The sequence below is a fragment of the Athene cunicularia genome (assembly GCF_003259725.1).
Source record: "Athene cunicularia isolate RWA chromosome 6 unlocalized genomic scaffold, athCun1 chr6_part1, whole genome shotgun sequence".
NCBI lineage: Eukaryota > Metazoa > Chordata > Aves > Strigiformes > Strigidae > Athene > Athene cunicularia.
In genome coordinates this window covers 22947182-22964135 of record NW_020799105.1, presented here as the reverse complement: position 1 = coordinate 22964135, position 16954 = coordinate 22947182, and the positions used below count along the sequence as shown (strand labels likewise).

The window sequence follows — 16954 nt, the reverse complement described above, 5'->3', positions numbered from 1 at the left end:
ACAGCCCAGGCAGCAGCCAGGCTGCGAGCGCTGCTGAGCGTAGGCAAAGCTGGAAACTGCCCCGCAGAGTTAAAAGGAGCAGCTTTCCTTCCGTGCAAACACATCTGGAGAAGTGGGAGAGGAAGGAAGAAAGTGAGAGAGCAGAAGAAAGGGGAAAATACCAGAATCGGCAACAGTAAGCCAACCAAAATACTGCAGTGGGACAGATGGTGCCCTAAAGGTAGCCAGTTTCTAGGAAAGTATTCCATGCTTGGAACAACGCTGCTGGTAACATTCACAAAATGTTTGTGTCTCAAATCTTTTGTACCCTCCTTCTCTCAAGTTGGCATAGTTACGTGCTTTGTTTGTTTTCCTCTGGCTTCTGCCCTTCATCGTGTTAGAAATACTCTGCCTCAAATCCACCCAAATACAGCAGTGCCGTGTTCGGTAAGTGGGTCGTGAGCCCTTGGGGTCTGAGCAATGATTTTTTCAATCTGAATTTGGCAAAATAGCAAATTAAAGTGTTTGGATTTTAAAAAAAAAAAAAAAAAAAAAGTCTGACTCTTAGATCCCAGATTTCACGCCACGTCATTTAAAATTTATTTTCTCATAAGCAGAGTGTGTAACCTCTGCTTTGCCGCTTTGTATGAAGCCATGTGGAGCTCCTGGGTGTCAGCTGTAAGGTTATTTTGCAGGTCTCCTGGAGTGATGGCCATATTCCTGCTGCAGAGGTGTTTGGGGCAGAGACCCTCTGAGGAGCTGCACTTCTCCCTGTCCAATTTGGGATGAATCCTTTTCATCTGCCTGAGAGAGGATCACGAGGCTATCCTCTTGAGATTTTCTTTTTGGAGACACACTCTGAAAACTCAGCCTTCCTGCTGCCATCACTCTCCCGTCACTGTCTGGAGACCGCAGCCGTGCTCCTCTGCCCCCCTCGTGTTGGACACCCGTGTTTCATTTCGTTCTGGCGGCTGGTTTGAAGCAGAAAAACACAGAACACCCCATGCTCTGTCACACAGGGTGGCAGCCTGCCACGGCGAGAAGCGTGCGCAGCCCTGGGAGGCCACAGCTTCATGTTCAATTACAGTAAGAGCATCTCAAGTGCACCCTTGGAAATGGTCCACGACCCATGTTTCTCCTTGGCCAGAGCCTTGTGCTTAGGAGAGGCATCAGTATGTTGGTTTTCTGCTGCAGCCAAAAAGCATTTTCTCGTTTTGCCTTCCCGGTCTCCCCAGATGCACGGCGCAGCTGCCTCTCCCTCGGGAGCGCTGTTTTGGCACCGGCGGTTTGAATTTCCATAACGGGATGCTCGATCGTCTCAGCACGACAGGTATCAGCTTCTTTCTGATCGCAGGTGTCAGGTGCTGGTTGGACTGACAGACCCACACGTGACCAGCACAGGGGAAAGCTGCAGTTTCTCCACCTGTGGTTTTCTACACTTTCTGTACAGTTACCCACCTTTGTCAGGACGTACCCTGCGTTGGCTTGAGAGATGTGCCCAGTCTGAAATGTCTCTTCTTAAAGAGTTTATTGTGCTTTCAGGATCTGCTCTGCTGTTTAAAAAAACCTTCCTGGTTAGTGTTTTCCATTTGCTACACAGCTCACTAGTTCTCCACGAGGACAGTCAGGCAAACCTGGGCAGCACTGAGCAGTGGGGTGGGGGTGTCTCGGGCTTCCTTGCAGGTGGTCGCATGGCTCTGGGTGCCTCTGTACTCTCCCCTTACCCATCACCAAGCTCCGGAGCAGGGCAGAGGGCTGAGAAGAGCCCCACTGCTGCTGGATAGACGGGGCTTCTTGGATGCTGTGGTAGCTATGTTGACGGATGCTCTGAGAAACTGCCAGGAGTCTCGTGGACCACGTTGCACCCCGTGACGTGAAATGCTTAGCTGCGGTAGGGATGTCCGGGGGATAGAGTGACAGCTTGTCAAAACTAGACAGCAGTTCTGTATTTGGCATGTTGAGGTCAAAAACTGTCAGTTCCTTGATTTTTTACGGTGTCTTAGATCGCCTGGGGAGTGTTTTGAGCCTTGTCACAATGAATTAATTAAGGCCAAGTCATATTCACAAGCTTGTACTGCTCTGATTCAGCAGCAGGACCATGCTTGATTTTCAGCCTAATAATTACAAGTGGTTTTGGAGGATCTGGGGGGCCGATAGAGCTGGTTTCTATTTCCTCCAGAGCTGCGTGTGCTACAGTTTTTACTTGCTCTTTGCCTTGGCTCTCTGTAGCGTTGTTTTCTTCCTCCTCACGAATGCAGCCAACTTTCTAATTGAGGAAACCACTCTGCAGCCATTGTGGCTGTTCATTTGAGTTCTTTGTACTAAAGTTTCCAGCTCCCCAGAAGATTTTAAGTCACTCCTTACTACAGCAGAAGGAAGATAGGAGCTTTGGTTTAGGGCAGACTTTAACTCTGTTATGAAGCAGGCCTGCTGCACCAAGCACCACTGTGTGCAGCATATTCACTTCGTAAGAGCTTCGAATCCACCTCTGGCTATGACAAATACTGATGAGGTTATTTTTCTATTGGATTCTTATATTAAAAAAAATAGTTATGAGAAATAAATATGACTTTGTGCTGGGCTTTACTGCTTACTGGGCTTTCAGCCTGAAAGGATTTAAAAGTCATCATGCTCTAAGGGAAAGTTGTAGCAAGAAAGAGGGGGTGGAGGATTGCTCCAGCCAGCTGTTGTGATTTGGGAAAAGGCTTGTCCTGACCAATGGAAAGGAGACTGGGACTGAGACGGAGAGGCAGCCAGCGCTGGCACAGCTATGCCCAGCGAGATTAATCCAAATCAGAAATTCGACTTGCAGGGGTTTATCATTTCCTTTATATTGTGACATTAATAAATGCAGGTCTTTTTTTATCTTAGTGGTTATCCTCTCTTGTATCTTTTGTTAACATGCGTTGTCCTTACTTTATGCTGCACTGATAAGTGTATGAGAGGATGGAGACATACTTGTGTGCGTTATTGTGCCGTGCAAAAGTACCTGGGTACGCGAGGGAAGAACATGGGCACTTCGTCATGGCTGTGTGCCAGCTCCTCTTGTCAGCCTTGAGTTGGGCGAGAGTCCTGAAGACAATGCCATGTTAATGCACCACAGTTCAGTGCTTTTGATATTTCACAGCGAAGCACAATAACTTTTTTTTCTCATTTCGTTTCCGAAGTACACAAAATTCAGAACATATGCACCGCATCAGGATTAATTGCTCTTGCCAGTCAACCCAGAGGAAACAGTCAGATCAGGCCTGGTCGCTCACCCCGAGGGAACTTTGTGTCTGCTACTCTACCTTCATGTCCCTTGCAACAGCAGCACCTTCTGCTTTTCAGATTCATTGCAGGTTAAAGATAAGCTGCAAAGACTAAGCTATTCACACCTGGTCACTGTCTTTGAGGAAAGCAGTGTTTATTGCAGTATTATCGGAGTGTTCTTGCACTGGTAAAACTGAGTGTGTGGAGGGATGGTGACAGGAGTGTGCAACGTGTTGGAGGACTTGCCCAGAGCCTGCTCTGCACCACCAGTCTGGGGAATACTAGGAAGGTGGGGCAGGAGAGCACCCCCAGGAGATGCACACATGGTGCAGGGACTGGGGGGACACCCGCACCCCTGCCTGGCCGTGTGACTCCGGGGAGAGGAGGGCAGCCGAGGAGCTGCCCTGTTAGCCCAGGGCACGACTTGGCTTCGCTGTGGAGGGCCACGGTGGCCCGGTGCTCAGCTGGGCTTGGGCTCTCCATCCCAGTAGATCTGCTTTCCATCCTAGATAGGTCCCATATGGAAGGGAGCTCTCTACTAGCCAAAATAAAGACACTCAGCAATCTGCCAGAGCTGGTTAAAGCATGTAGTCTGTTACAGGCAGAAAGAAACACAATTTGGGGTAGAGGATACAAAATACATTTGCAAGGCATCTGAGCCTGGTGCTAAGACATTCTTTCTTTCAATGTTGTTGTTGCCAATAGCTTCTCTTGTGCTCAGACCAAAACTATTTTGGGTGGAACATTTGCTCCCTACTTTCTAGCAAGCCTGGTCACAGGAATGAAGAATGGATTCTTTTCACTGGCCGCAGCTGGTTTGAATGATCCTCACACTGAACCCATTGACTCCAGGCACTCCTCATGCGAATTGCAAGGAAGTAGCAACTGATTTTTTTGTTTATGTGCCTGACAGGGGCAGAAACAGTAAAGCAGTCTCAAGTCGACTGAATGCTTGAATCCAGGCGCGTGTCCTGGTGTGTGCTCTGTGCCTAATGCTGGCAGCAAGCGTGGGGTTCACCAGCTGAGTCCGAAATCAGGAGGTGCAAGAGGGTGAGATGTGTTTCTGTCATGGGTGTCTGCAATGTCCTCTCCAATGCTTCCTGCAGGCCCCTGGAGAGCCCAGCAGCATGGCTGCGTTTGGTATGGAAGATCCATCGTGCTTATTCAGTGAGAGCTGGAAGAGGAGCCCTTCAAGAACTGTGATCTGTGCATTACATACAAAGCAAAAAAAAAATAAAATCTTGAAACCCATCAATGTCAGTTGGCTAGAGCTTGAAGGAGGCATTGAGATGAATCTGCTTCAAAATACCTCTCAAGGTCTGCTTCTTCCGAGGAGCAACAAAGCTTGTTTTAGAAAACTCGGGAAATCATTTCCAGACCCTGTGAATGAGATCTGCATATCTTCTTGTAGGTGATCTCTCTGTTGAGAGCAACTTCTAACAAGTTTCTGCAGAAGAATCACCTTCCTTTTTCCTTCTGAAGGAAGAGGATTTCAGGGAAACAAATGGGCACAGAATTGGTCTGCTTGCAGAGAGAGGACAGCGGGACAAGGAAGGTGACCTATTTGTTGGGCTCAGAACCAGGGAGAGGTTTGGGAAAACTCTTGCTGAAAGTAATACCACTGAATGGAAAGGAGTTTGGGAGTAATTAGGAAGCCACCTCTGTATTCTTTTCTTTAAAGAGTCAGCTGGCTATATGTTATGGAAATGTTCACAATATTTGTTTTTTCTTTGTACTATCAAAGATATTAATTAGAGGACTAGGTTACACTGAGTAGTGTACGGTTTACCTCTTGGGTATATGTGGAATGAACCATGAAAGCATAGACATATTTGTGTGCGAAATTGTAAAATGCTCATTTAGCTGCGTTTCTTGATGAGTACTGTGTCTGATAATACTTCACCTCTTTGCCACGTAGCCTGTACCTCTTGATTGCAGCCAGCGGGGTGGTTTCATGTCAGTGGCAGCTAATGTGCGAGGGGCTTTGAGATCCCCTAGGACACAGGCACTACTTAAGATCGTTGTTGCTGCAGGAGCCTTTTTTTTTTTTTTCAAGATTCCAGGGAATTTTCTCAGCACACTTAGTTCATTTGTTATGTTTTATAATCTGTATGATGTGATCAAGTGTATAAACATGTAGACAGGGGTATGATGCATCAGCATTTATCTTTGACAACTGCTTTCTACTGCAAGGCAGGAAACTTTGTCAACTTTCTGAAACCTTGATACAAGACATCTCCCTTCCCCCCACCTCCCCTACCTCATTCCCAAGAAAGAAATGAAATCTGATTAGTTCATTTTGCTACACCTCATTCTTCTGGGGGGTTTGTGACACAGTTTTAAAACTAAAAAATCAATTAATTGCGAATAACCATAGGGTATGTAACTACAGGTCTTAAGTTGATAAGTGATGGGTTTTATTGAACCGATAAAATATAGAAAACCGTTGGAGGAAAACAGCTTACTGCAGTGATACCATTCGGTGTGATTTACAGTTTTATAACTGTAGGCAAATTTGAAATATTTTTCACTATCTTCAGTATACGTTATTAGATAAACCTATAGCCTGTGCTTACCTACATCAGCACTGACTTTCTTCTCTTCGATCATGAGGAGACATAAAAATGAAGACATTTTCAGCCCATTATAGTTAAACATGGTATCAAGAGCAGTCAGTTTCTCTACAGTTTGGATTTTATTTGTCTCTTAATGTGTTGAGGATGGCTGTAGGAAATGCCTCCCAGCAGCCGCCAGAGTTGCAGTGTAGCTATCCTTTGCATGCACACGAAAATAAGACACTTAAATATAAAGATTATTGACCAAAATGTCAGCTCACGAAAAACAGAGAAAATACGAGTCCTTGTGGGAGTGCTTTATGCCAGCATCCGAATCTCCCTCCTTTAGCTCATGTTGCGTTGCTGAGGTTGCCCCCATGAGAAAAGCTGTACATCAAAGCCATGGAAGGTAGGGGCAGACCTGCCACATGCTTTGGTGAGGTCCTTCGTGCCCCACACTGTGACCAGATAAGTGTGGTGAACCCGGGGGGCTGTTAGAACACAGCCCGGAGCTGGGACAAGCCAGGGCTGCAGCTTGACAGCCCCTTCGCAAGGCAGTGGGCAGGTAGGAAGGAGGCAGCTGTGGTGCCCCAGGGGTCTCCTGGAGCCCTCCGTGGGGCCCCACGTGGTCAGAGGAGAGGGGGGTGTTGATCTGCCACAGCACAGGAATAACTCCTCATTCTTGGAATCAAAAAAGAAGAATCTGCCAGTGTGTTATCTAGATTAATCAAGATGAAATGTGCTGTGTAAATACATCAGAAGCATGATCGTGCTGTTATCCCTTGGGCTACTCTGGCTCACAAGGAGAAAAGGTTGATTTGTATTTGTAAATGATTTTGCTTGCTCTGCGAATGTTCGTTTTTGTTTTAGTACAAAACCCAGGCAGCGTATTTCTTTTGCTCAAAGATGTATCAGATTAGCAAAGATTCTTCTAGATTATCATAAGTAGCTCTGTTTTAAGATAAATTATTCCTCTATCATTACTTGTGAGGGTTAGGGATACTATTTTAAACACTGATGATAAATTAGGGAGGTTATAAGCTCTGTGATTCAAAGAACTGTGCAATATTTGGGAATTTAACATGGTTTCCATTAACTGGAAGGTGCTTGCATGTGACTGACCGAGCTGAGTGCCTTCTGGCTGGTGCAAGAGAGGTGGAGGTGAAGCAGCTACAAGGGTAGGATTTGCACAATGATGAGAGTTTAACCTGGCCTTGACTCGAGCCCACCCAGGGCATGCAGGAGAAACCCACATGGAAACCCTCGATGGGGTGATCGTTGCTCGAGCTGACAGACGCTGTGTCTCAGGGTGAGTAGGTACTTTCGGTATCAAAGTTAGGGATGGCGTTTAGTTGGCGTTGCTTGGTCCACTGTCTTCACTGAAGCTGTGAAATCTGTGGCTGTGGATTAGCACTAATCAGAGAATAACATTTTCAGGGTCAGGGATGAGGAAGAAAACATTAGGTATGTTCTCATCCATTCCTAATGCATGTTGCTGATCTAAGGCCTGAGAACAGCCCAGCTGGAAAGATCTGGAGGGGTTTTGTTCAGCCTCCAAAAGCCTTCAGAGGAGCAGTGAGGTGAGGTGGGGCGGCCAGAGGCACCGCAGCTTCCACCCCAGTCTGTACTCCGAGCTTCCTTCCACTGTAGCAAAAGAAATCACGTCTCCAACGTTATTTGAGGTGGTTTTGGAGGAGTTACAGGTTGTTCCAGCCATGGTCCAGAGGTTGTCAAGGTGGTGATGTATCAGGAGGAGGTGTGTGGAGGCTGGGGGTGAGGTCCCCGGAGCTGCCTGCAGGTGGGTGATGCAGCCTGTGTGTTGTGGCAAGGCAGGAATGCTAGTGGCCAGGAAATGCCTGATAAAGGGGGAAAATAAAGAACGTGAAAGTTAATCATTAAACTTTTTCTGTTAACTTTATTCAGCCAGGAAAGCTGAAACCAGGCAAGGTTTGTAGGGAGAGATAATATCTTTCATTAGACCAACCTTTATAGTTAGAAAAACACAGGTGCTTTTGGGACCACATGCTTTTCTTCAGATCTTCACAATTGCACATTACATGAAAAATAAAATTCATTTAATTTTCAAAAGGTTTAACAGGTATTTGAAAGACCTGAATTTAAAAGTAGTTCATCAAAAATAATCTCATTTGGTTTAATTTGATTTGGACATTTTAACAAAGATTTGATACCCCTGAATTACAAAAGAGTTTTTTCTGGCTTGAAGTTTACTAGTAGAGACTTGACATCTGTTCACATGAAGACAAATTTTCTACATGCAGTTTCAAAAGCGTGCCCTTTTGTGCACCTGAGAAGTCTTCATAAGCATGTGGACATGCTCTTACTTTTCTGAAGTACCTGCAACGTCCTTTTGCAACTTCAGGATGCTCTCAGCATGCCGTAAGTTATTAGTGAGCAACTAGTAAGGCTCTACAAAGGTGCAAAGTCAGAAGGTTTAAAAAGGGTGAGTTTCAAATACAGAGTTCTCTGCCCTGACCCACCACTTTTTTTCCCTTCAGTCTAAAGAAAAGTGATTGACTGATAATACTCTTAAGATTGGAAAGTTTGTTACTAATCAGTGTACTGTTATTAATCAGCATGCTTTCTATATTAGAGATAAGATGCTATTATTAATAACATTTCCAGTGAAAGGTTTTGTACATTCACCCTGACCTCATCTTCAGCTTACAAACCATTTGTGTTGAGTGTTTCCTTTTTTCTCTTTGGAGTGCTTCTTGTTGTGTGGGGGTTTTTTTCCCAACAACCTTCTGTGTTGTCCAATACACCAATTTAAAACTCCCTCAATCCAGTTTAGTCTCAGCTGTATTAATGCATGGCTTGAGGGCACAAATAGCTAAAAAGGGCTGTATTGTGTGGCATCTCTAAAAATCTTTTTTCAGAGAAGTGGGATAAAGAGATTGAGGTTCCTTGGCGGGGGGGCGGGGGGTACGAGTGTTTGTTATTTTTTTGTCTGGCTGAGTGAGCAGCCTTGTAGGTGACTCAGAAGGCATCAGGGTGGGAGATGCTGCTGGGCCCCACATCACCCCATCTTTGTTGATCTCTCCAGCAGACCTTCTCCTCGGAGAAGGTGGCTGCAAGCATGGTGTGGGATCCTTCTTTGTTTTACTGATATATCTAGGGAGACAGCTTTACAATATTAAAAAATAATAAAATGTATTAGTTAAGGAACACGGGTCAAAGCAGGAGGGAATTTCTTTTCAATACTTTTCCTAGGACATTACATATAGAGCTCTGTCATCTTAACGCAGTCATGATCAGAAAATCCTGCCCAAGGTAGAACCAGTCTTTTGCAATATGTAGTAAAAACACCCAGAAAGTATTTGGGGTTCTGTAAGATTCATAAAGTATAACCCAAGGGGAAGGTCAGAGCCAGCTGGTTGTTCCCCCGGCACTGCCGTTGCCTGTAGGGCCGTGCCCAGGCGGAGTGGCTGGGCTGCAGGCAGAGCTGCTGGGCTGGGGTGTCTGGGGGACGATGCTCCTGGATGAGCTGCTTTGCTTCCTTACCCTCCGTCGCTGGGAAGACCCACAAGGCAAACCGCCTCCCTCCTTTGCTCCTCCGAAGGATAAAATCAGTTCTTGCATAGATCTTTCCTGGGCTGTGTGATGGAATCATCTTCTTTATTTCCCTTGACAGTGCGCCTCCTCGCCTGGCAAATTATTGATAATGCGCCTCGAGGGGATATCAGCCCCATCCAAGAAAGCATTTGTTAAGGACAGCACGTGCTGAAATAGGCGCTAAGCTGATGTATGCACTTGAGGATGATCCAACACCACTGTGGGTTTCCTGGTGGCCTCAGAGACTTCCCTGGGTGAGAGCAGAAGGGCCAGGAGCTGGGGAGCTCGGGGATGGGCACCTTGCCTTGGAGGAACGCGCCAGGGGACCTCCCACCCGGGCTGGGGCCATGCTCAGGGCCACAGAAGTAGTGGAGTGCAGATTTTATTTGCTAACCCTGGGAGAGCAGGTGGGTTTTGGTGGTCGCTGCCGAGCCTGAAGTTTTGTTTGCTGTGTTTTTATGGTTCTGGGCTGCTTTAAATGTCAACAGGAATTCAACACGTGCCCTTTTTTTTCTCAGTGTAACCGTGATAAAATCCTACGATATACTTGTAAAGCGTTAGTTGTAAAAGTAAATCAGCTTTAATAGCAAGTAGGTTGTAGTTAAGTGCTTTCAAATGTTAGTATTTGGGGTTTTTTTTTCCTCACTTAGTTATGAACCTGTGCTACAAGGAAGTGAGGGTGTTTATCTTAGGGAAATGAGAGGGATTTACAGGCATTCAGCACCTCCCAGGACCTTCCAGAGTTATTCCCTCACTTACATATTTCCATTTTGCTATCCCTTCTGCACTAAGCAGAATTGGTCTCAAATTCCTCAAAGAGCAATGGGAGAGCAGGGGGGCTCTAGGTACAGGCTGGGATGGGGAAAGAAATGGGGAAAAAAAAGAGACAAGAAACTAGGACAACAAAAGCAGAAGCCTTGTACGGGCTGTGAACATGCTGCAGAAAAGCTGGAAACGTGGCAGTGGTTGGGCTTCCTCTCCACGACGAGGTTTCCTTCGTTTGATCTTTGCTGTGGAAGAGAGGTGGAGATCTGAGCGTGGGGACACAGCCGGGAGCAGCGATAGGAAGGGAGAAAGTTATCAAAGGACCAGCGCCCTTGGCAGAAACATTTCATATTCGTAGGTCGAACAGTGGCTGTTTCGGTCTCCAGAAGGGATGACCTTGCAACAGGGTCGCTGAACAGACGGTTCCAGCTGGGCTTGCGCGCTTGGCAAGCGCCCAGGAGCTATTTTAATAGGTCTTACAAGGGACGAGGCCTTGGCAGGACCCGTGGGTTTTGGAGTGAGCTCACCATCTTTTTTCCTTTAGTAGCTAGCGGGCGGCACTCAAGCTGTGGAAGAGCTCCCAGGAACACACATGGTGCAGCTCACAGGGCTCAGGGACAACTCACGTGCTTCTCTTTCTGCTGGTGTGCGTCACCGCAGACTGCTTCACTCACGGCCCGTGGCTTGAGGGTTTTGCTTGTTTTATCACTTTGAATGAAGGCGCTGGAGATGTCCAGGGGGCTTTAAAGGATTGAAACCATCCCTCGCCCCTGGCCAGGGCTGTGGGTTCTCCCCGGTGGTCACAGCTCCTGCTGCAGCCCACAACCCATCTGCAGCATTCGCAGGAGGAGCCGAAGCTGCTGCCAGCCCTTTTTGGCACTTTAGACCTGGCCAAAGGTTGCTTTGAGAAAGCTCTTAAAAGTCAAGCCAGGCTCTCATGGATGACTCTCACATTGCCCTCACGGAAAGAGCGTTAGGTAAAGCCTGGGCTGGATCCTTGGTGGCTTATTCTCCCTTTGTGCTGTAAACAAATGGCTTAAAATGACAACAGCTACAGGTGGACATGGAGATCAAGGTTTATTTTCCAAAAGGCTGCCCAGGCTCCCACCCCGGCGGAGTGGTCTTGTTTCTCCAGCTTGTTCATCTGTGCAACAGCAGCATTGCTGTACAGGGAGTGCTATGAGCCAACAGTGAACGGCAACCGCTGTCCTCCCCAGCACAGAAACTCCTCCAACGCCATCTCCGTGCTCCTCTGGGATCTACAGAAAACCTCCAGCAGATCTCAGAAATGCCAGCAGCAAAGCAGAGCAGCGTACAGAAAGACCTTAAAAGATTGACAGCACTTTCTGTCCAGCATAACGGGAAGGACTAATGTCAGTGGTTAATGCCAGCATAAGCCTACAAGTATCTCACAGCGTGGTGTTTTCTTTGTTTTCTGCTCAGAATCACTCATGATCAATGTGCAAACGCGAGTTTAAAAGATTCAAGTTTAAATGGTGCTGACCCCCCTCGCTTCCCAAAAGCTGAATTCAGGTGCTTGCTTTGATGGATTACCTTTTTTTTTTTTCTTCATTCAAGGGAAATTTCCAGTTTAAACCATAGGGCTGTTGGTTGTCTGTCTGTGATCAAACCACATTTGCACCCCGCAACACTGGTACGTTGTTGGCAGCCCCACTGCTGGTCTCGTGGTGGTCGCAGGCAGCGGCGTTTCAGGCTGTCCCCATGCCAGGGCTGTCGGGGCCAGTCGGCAGGCTCAGCTTTAGCCTTGATTTTTACATCTCATCTTCCAAAACGTCTTTACAGCCTCTGAATCCCTCAGGGTGATTTGAAGTCTGAGCAGCCTCCTGCCCAGATGGCTAATACCAGTGGCTCTGCCCTGCACCCTCATGTAAAGCATCGGCATTGTTCTCCTTGGTTTTATTTATTTTTATCCTCTTTATTAAAAAAAAAACCCAATGAAAGCTGTCTGTTTCCTGCAGCAGCTCATTTGGGTTTTTTACTGCTGTGGTTTCTTTGCGTTTGGATAGAAGGGAAAAGATAAATGGGTAAAGAGAGGGATGTGAAGAACTGTCACGGGATGTCATCCCTCCTGCGTGATGCCGTATGGCTGGAATGTGTGTCTCAGGTGAACATCACACATGTGAAATGTAAAGAATATATACTGCAGCTGAGGTGGCAGCACTGGAGAGAAAGTATTTTCTCAGGTTTCTGGATAGTATCAGGAAAGCTATTCGCTAAGCACTACAAATACAATTTGTTTTCAGTACTCGGCTTGGTAATGGAGCACATTCAAGGAGAAGAATGTACTGGGTTTTTTGCTACCTTGCCATACTGTTCTTAATAGGAGCTGCAAAGCTCAGCCCTGGGTGGTGGGATGGTTTGAGAGTCTGTGTGGTGCCTGAATCATAACCATAGTACAAACCCTCACTGTGTTTTTCCTTTTTTCTCATCCCTCTCCTAACAAATGACAAATGAATACAGGAAACTGAGCTCCTCTGAGCAAGCATTTTTTTCTCCCAGGTGCTTCTTTTAGCTTTCTTGGTAGCATCCCTCACCACCCCATATGGCCTCTCCCATCTGCTCTGCCATCTCTCTCACGTGCCCTGGCAGCTCCCACTGCCTCCCCGGACTCGCCATCCCCTGCTCCCCACTCCTACTTCTGGGGGTCCCTGGCTGACCCTTGGGGCCAGCACATCCCTCGGGCACCCCTGTCTCCCATCGCCTTGTGTGGCCATAAGGAGTTTCACCCTAAGACCTCACTTAGCTCCTCTTGAAGTCGCTCCTCTTAACCCATGTGTGAGCTGGGAATGGAAAGTCACACGTCACTGTTCACAGACACAGATTTACCAACCTGGCAGCCTGGGAATACCCAAACCACCGATGATTTGATATGGCAGGTATACAGCAGAGGCTATATATTACTATTCTATTACTTTTTTATTGTATTACACCAGTTTATATACTTGCAGCTGTATCTAGAGTGCTCCTTGGATAAGATTTAGTTCAGTCCAGAGATTATTTCATAGATGAGAGCTCTAGAGGTTTGCAAAGCTTATGCTTGGGCTTCCTGCCCCAAAACTGCATCTCCGTGGCATTGGCAGTGGGTTATCTTAGTGCTCTAATGGGGTACGCAAAAGGAGGTGGAGAGGTCTGTCTGTTTCTGGCATGTGTATCTACAGAATTCAAATAAGAGTAAGAAAAAAGCACATATGTATACTCCTTGTATGTTTACCAAGCAGTTCCTCGTGGTTGCTGTCTGCTTCTGTAGCTCAGCTGGGGACTGTAATCACGGCGTTTGTATCTGCTAATAAGGATATCGTTTTATATGGGAATTTCCTATGAATTTTTAAAAATACATTCTAAAGGAAGCCCTGATAAATTATCTGAAAAGGGAACTGGCAAAAAGCCAGCTTTTATGTGCTGATGGGAGGAAATGTGCTGGAGAGGTCGGGAGTTTGTACAGGCTCTTCCCAACCCAGCAGGTACAAAGTTTTTTCCTCTCTGGCAGGGACCCTACCCCTCACAGGGGTGGATGGGCCTTGCTGCCTCTTTGCCCATCTTTCTGGAGCTGGGGAGTTTCTCTGAAGCGTGACTTTCCTCGCCAGAATGGAGACTGCCAGGGACCTGTGGCTTTTCCCAGTAGGCTGGAAATCTTCTCCACTTTGTCATTGTCCCCTTTGCCCGTGGCAGCCCTGGCTGTGAGCGTGGAGCCCCTCAGCTCTGGCTGCTTCACAGACATCAGTCCAAACACCCAGGTCTCCTCTCAATGAGAAAATTTCCCAGTCTTTTCCTGGCAGGATCCTGGCAGTCTCAAAGATGCTTTGCTGGAAAAAAAAACAAAAAAAAAACAAAAAAAAACACTCCATAATTATTTATAAAAAAGGTAAGATGTCACTTTATAAACTGGCTTTTTGTGTGGCTTATGTCTGTACAGTACCAAGCACCTCCAGAGTATTTACAATTAGAAATAACAGTAAATAACATGTTTTCCCCTAACTGTAAAATAAAAGCTTTTGTCTTCCTTCATTTTTTCATATGCATTTATTATGAGAAGCATTTGTTAACAGGAAAAGTTAAGTGAAAGAAAGAGCATCACTTGTGAGTATGCTGTGGTAGAGGAGGGTGGTCCTCTTGGTCGTGCAGCATCTGAAGTGTTTTCCAAAAACTTCCCTGTCCTCAGAGAAACCTTTCTTTCAGCAACTTTGTCCATGGCACCTTCGCAACTTGCCTTCACAACGAACTTTTCTGCTTGCCAGTGATACTGCTGAAGTTTGAAACCGCCATCCCATGTGACCCACAGAGGTGGCTTTCCCCAGGTTTTCCCCTCTGTGCACCCCTGAAGCAGGATCAGTGCTGGTTTACAGCCTGTAGAGAGGGTGGCCACGGGCTGCGGAGGAGTGGGACCCCTGAGCCACCTCAGAAAGGCATTGTGGGACCCCAGAGTTCCAGCTTGTAAAGCAGCACTGATGGCTGGGACAGGAAACCTCTGGAAGATTCAGAGTGCCCAAACAATGGCAACCTAAGTTGGAGAGAAAGATGTGCCAAAATCCCCTCGTCTTGTACTCAGAGACCGGATTTTAGGCAGGCTGACAGGCCTTTTGATGTTTGTTACAAGTCAGTACAGCTTTGTGTAATAAGCCTTTGTTCTCCTTATTCATGACCCTGTCCACCAATTCCAGGGCTCTCCTGGGCATCCAGAGCATGCGACAGGGTCAGCAGCACCCTTCTCTGTTAGAGGGCTGCGGGCACCGACAAACTGCTGCCCGTTTCTCCTGGGTGTTTCCCTTGGACTGGCTCTGGGTGGTTCACACTCCCCAGTCTGCCAGGGGAGGGATGATGCTGCCTGAACCAGCGGGATGGTGATAGAACGGTGATGGAGAAGCACAGCTAGCCTTGCTGCTGACAGATTTTCCCCTGTACTGCGTTTCTCCCAGGAGAAGTGTTGTAGCTAGTACCACCGGTGCACTGGCAGCGCTCTGGTCCGGTTTTGGCTTCTGAGACTGAAAATGAGTTTGTCAGATCCAAGTTAGTTTGCACAAAGACCACCTCGATCCCTCTGTTAACTGAGTTGTACCGCTCTCTAGGCAGGGAATGACGAATACTAGGATACAGTATTAAGCAGGAGTGAGATTAAGAGTTTTTTTCTTATTTCTTGGATGAGGATTGTCTCTAGCTGTTGCCACTGCTAGCAATGACGATAGCAACTGGGAAGAGAAAAAAACCCAACTGCTCCAAGCTGTGAGTTGCCTCATGCTCTGGAGACAGGGCGCTGCACAGGTAGGACCTGCCCTCCTTCGCCATGTCCCGCAGCGACACTTCCCCACGCTCTGCGGGGGAATTGGGATGTGGGATTGGGATGACGATGATACGGGGGCTGCTTTTACCTCCTCAGGACAAACTGGGCAGGACCAGGAGATGGATGTCTCTGAGATGTGAATCCTGCCAGCAAGTGAGTGTTGTTTTTGATGCTGAAAACCAGTTGGTTTACACATCGGGAAAGAATTTGGCCCTTCGTTTTTGGGTGCTAGATGAGATCAGCACAGCCTTGCTTTCCCCCAGTGCTTTGTGTTTGTTTTCGTGGTGCTGTCGCTGCTGTTAAAGGCTATCAGCCTGTTTCTGGAGCCTTGTTCAATATACTCCGCATGGAAAGGCATGTTTCATTTTTAAGCTTAAAAAAAAAAAACCCCACACACAAAAAAACCCAAACAAACATAAAACGCAGCGTGGCACAGATTAAATCCATTTGAGACAACTTGAAAAAAAATGCCGTATGTGCAAGTCAATAGGAGGAGGGGAGTGGAAGGGGGAAAAAGCAACTGTGACATATACAAACCCTTTAGTGTGCATAGCATAAGATTTTTTGGCTGGCACTCACATGATTTTATTCAAGGGCTGGGAAAGAACTACGATTAGTTAAAAGCTTCGGCAAAGTCTGGAGGGAGTGCTCTGAAGAGTTGGGAGCCGCGCAGAGGTGACTGTAACTCCTCTCGCAATTTCAGACTATTCTTCTGTGGCTCAGGACAAAAGCCTTTTCTTTTCCCTCCGTGTTCAAAGAGACATTTGTCTTGAGATGTTGCAGCTGTGGGCCGTGGGATTGCTTGTTTGAAGATACCCCCTCGTAGACGAAAGGAGAGGCAACGCACTGAGAAGTGGTAGTATTTTATCGTGTGTGGGTTCCCCCCCCCTCCTCCTCCCTCCCTCCTCCTCCACTGCCATGTGTGGTTTTTAATAAGAAGAAGAATGTGGAGGCAACATTTTCCAGGCAAGGGGAAATTTCCTGTTTCTTTTCTGTTTGTTTAATAAAGTGTGTAGTTGACTGTAAAACTGTAGCTACTTTGTTGTGAACGGGTAATTCAAGCGAGTGTCAGAATTGATTCTTGATGCACTTTTATATACTGCAAGTGAACGTGTTTAAAGCCTTTTTTTTTTCTTTTTTTTTTTTCTTTTTTTTTTTTTTTAAATGCTGCGTGGTGTAGGCAACTGAGATTAATAAGAATTAGGCAAATGGCTTCTGCTTTTGTTTCTGTGAGATAGTACCAGCCGTCTTGCGGTCACACAAAGGCTGCCATTTAGCAGGGAGCACTCCCTAATTCTCTTGGCAGGGGTGCCATTGGGATCGGATACAAGTGGGTGGCAAAGGGGAGGAGCGGCAGGAGAGGACAAGCAGGCTTTGTGTATTAAAAATGAAACAAAAGCACTTTATACGCGGGGCTGCGTGCAACAAGCGGCGCTGTCTGTGAGCCGGGGTGGAGTTTGAGTTCTCAGTGTGACTGCAAAACCTTGGCTTTTTTTTTTTTCCCCCTTGCCTTTTTTTTTTTTTTTTTTTTTTT

General features: G+C 46.8%; 1 protein-coding gene across 4 annotated transcripts in view; it reads left to right on the top strand.

Annotated features, from left to right (window-relative positions):
- CTBP2 (C-terminal binding protein 2) overlaps nucleotides 1-16954 on the top strand; it is a 64065-nt gene that overhangs the window by 30052 nt on the left and 17059 nt on the right. Inside the window, exon 1 of one of the 4 annotated variants that reach the window (XM_026851049.1) lies at nucleotides 16049-16386. The exons of the other annotated variants lie outside the window; for them this stretch is intronic. Coding sequence (XP_026706850.1) covers nucleotides 16365-16386 — 22 coding nt within the window. The 5' untranslated portion in view covers nucleotides 16049-16364. Of the gene's footprint in view, nucleotides 1-16048; nucleotides 16387-16954 lie in introns of those variants that run through there. 4 annotated transcript variants of the gene reach the window in all.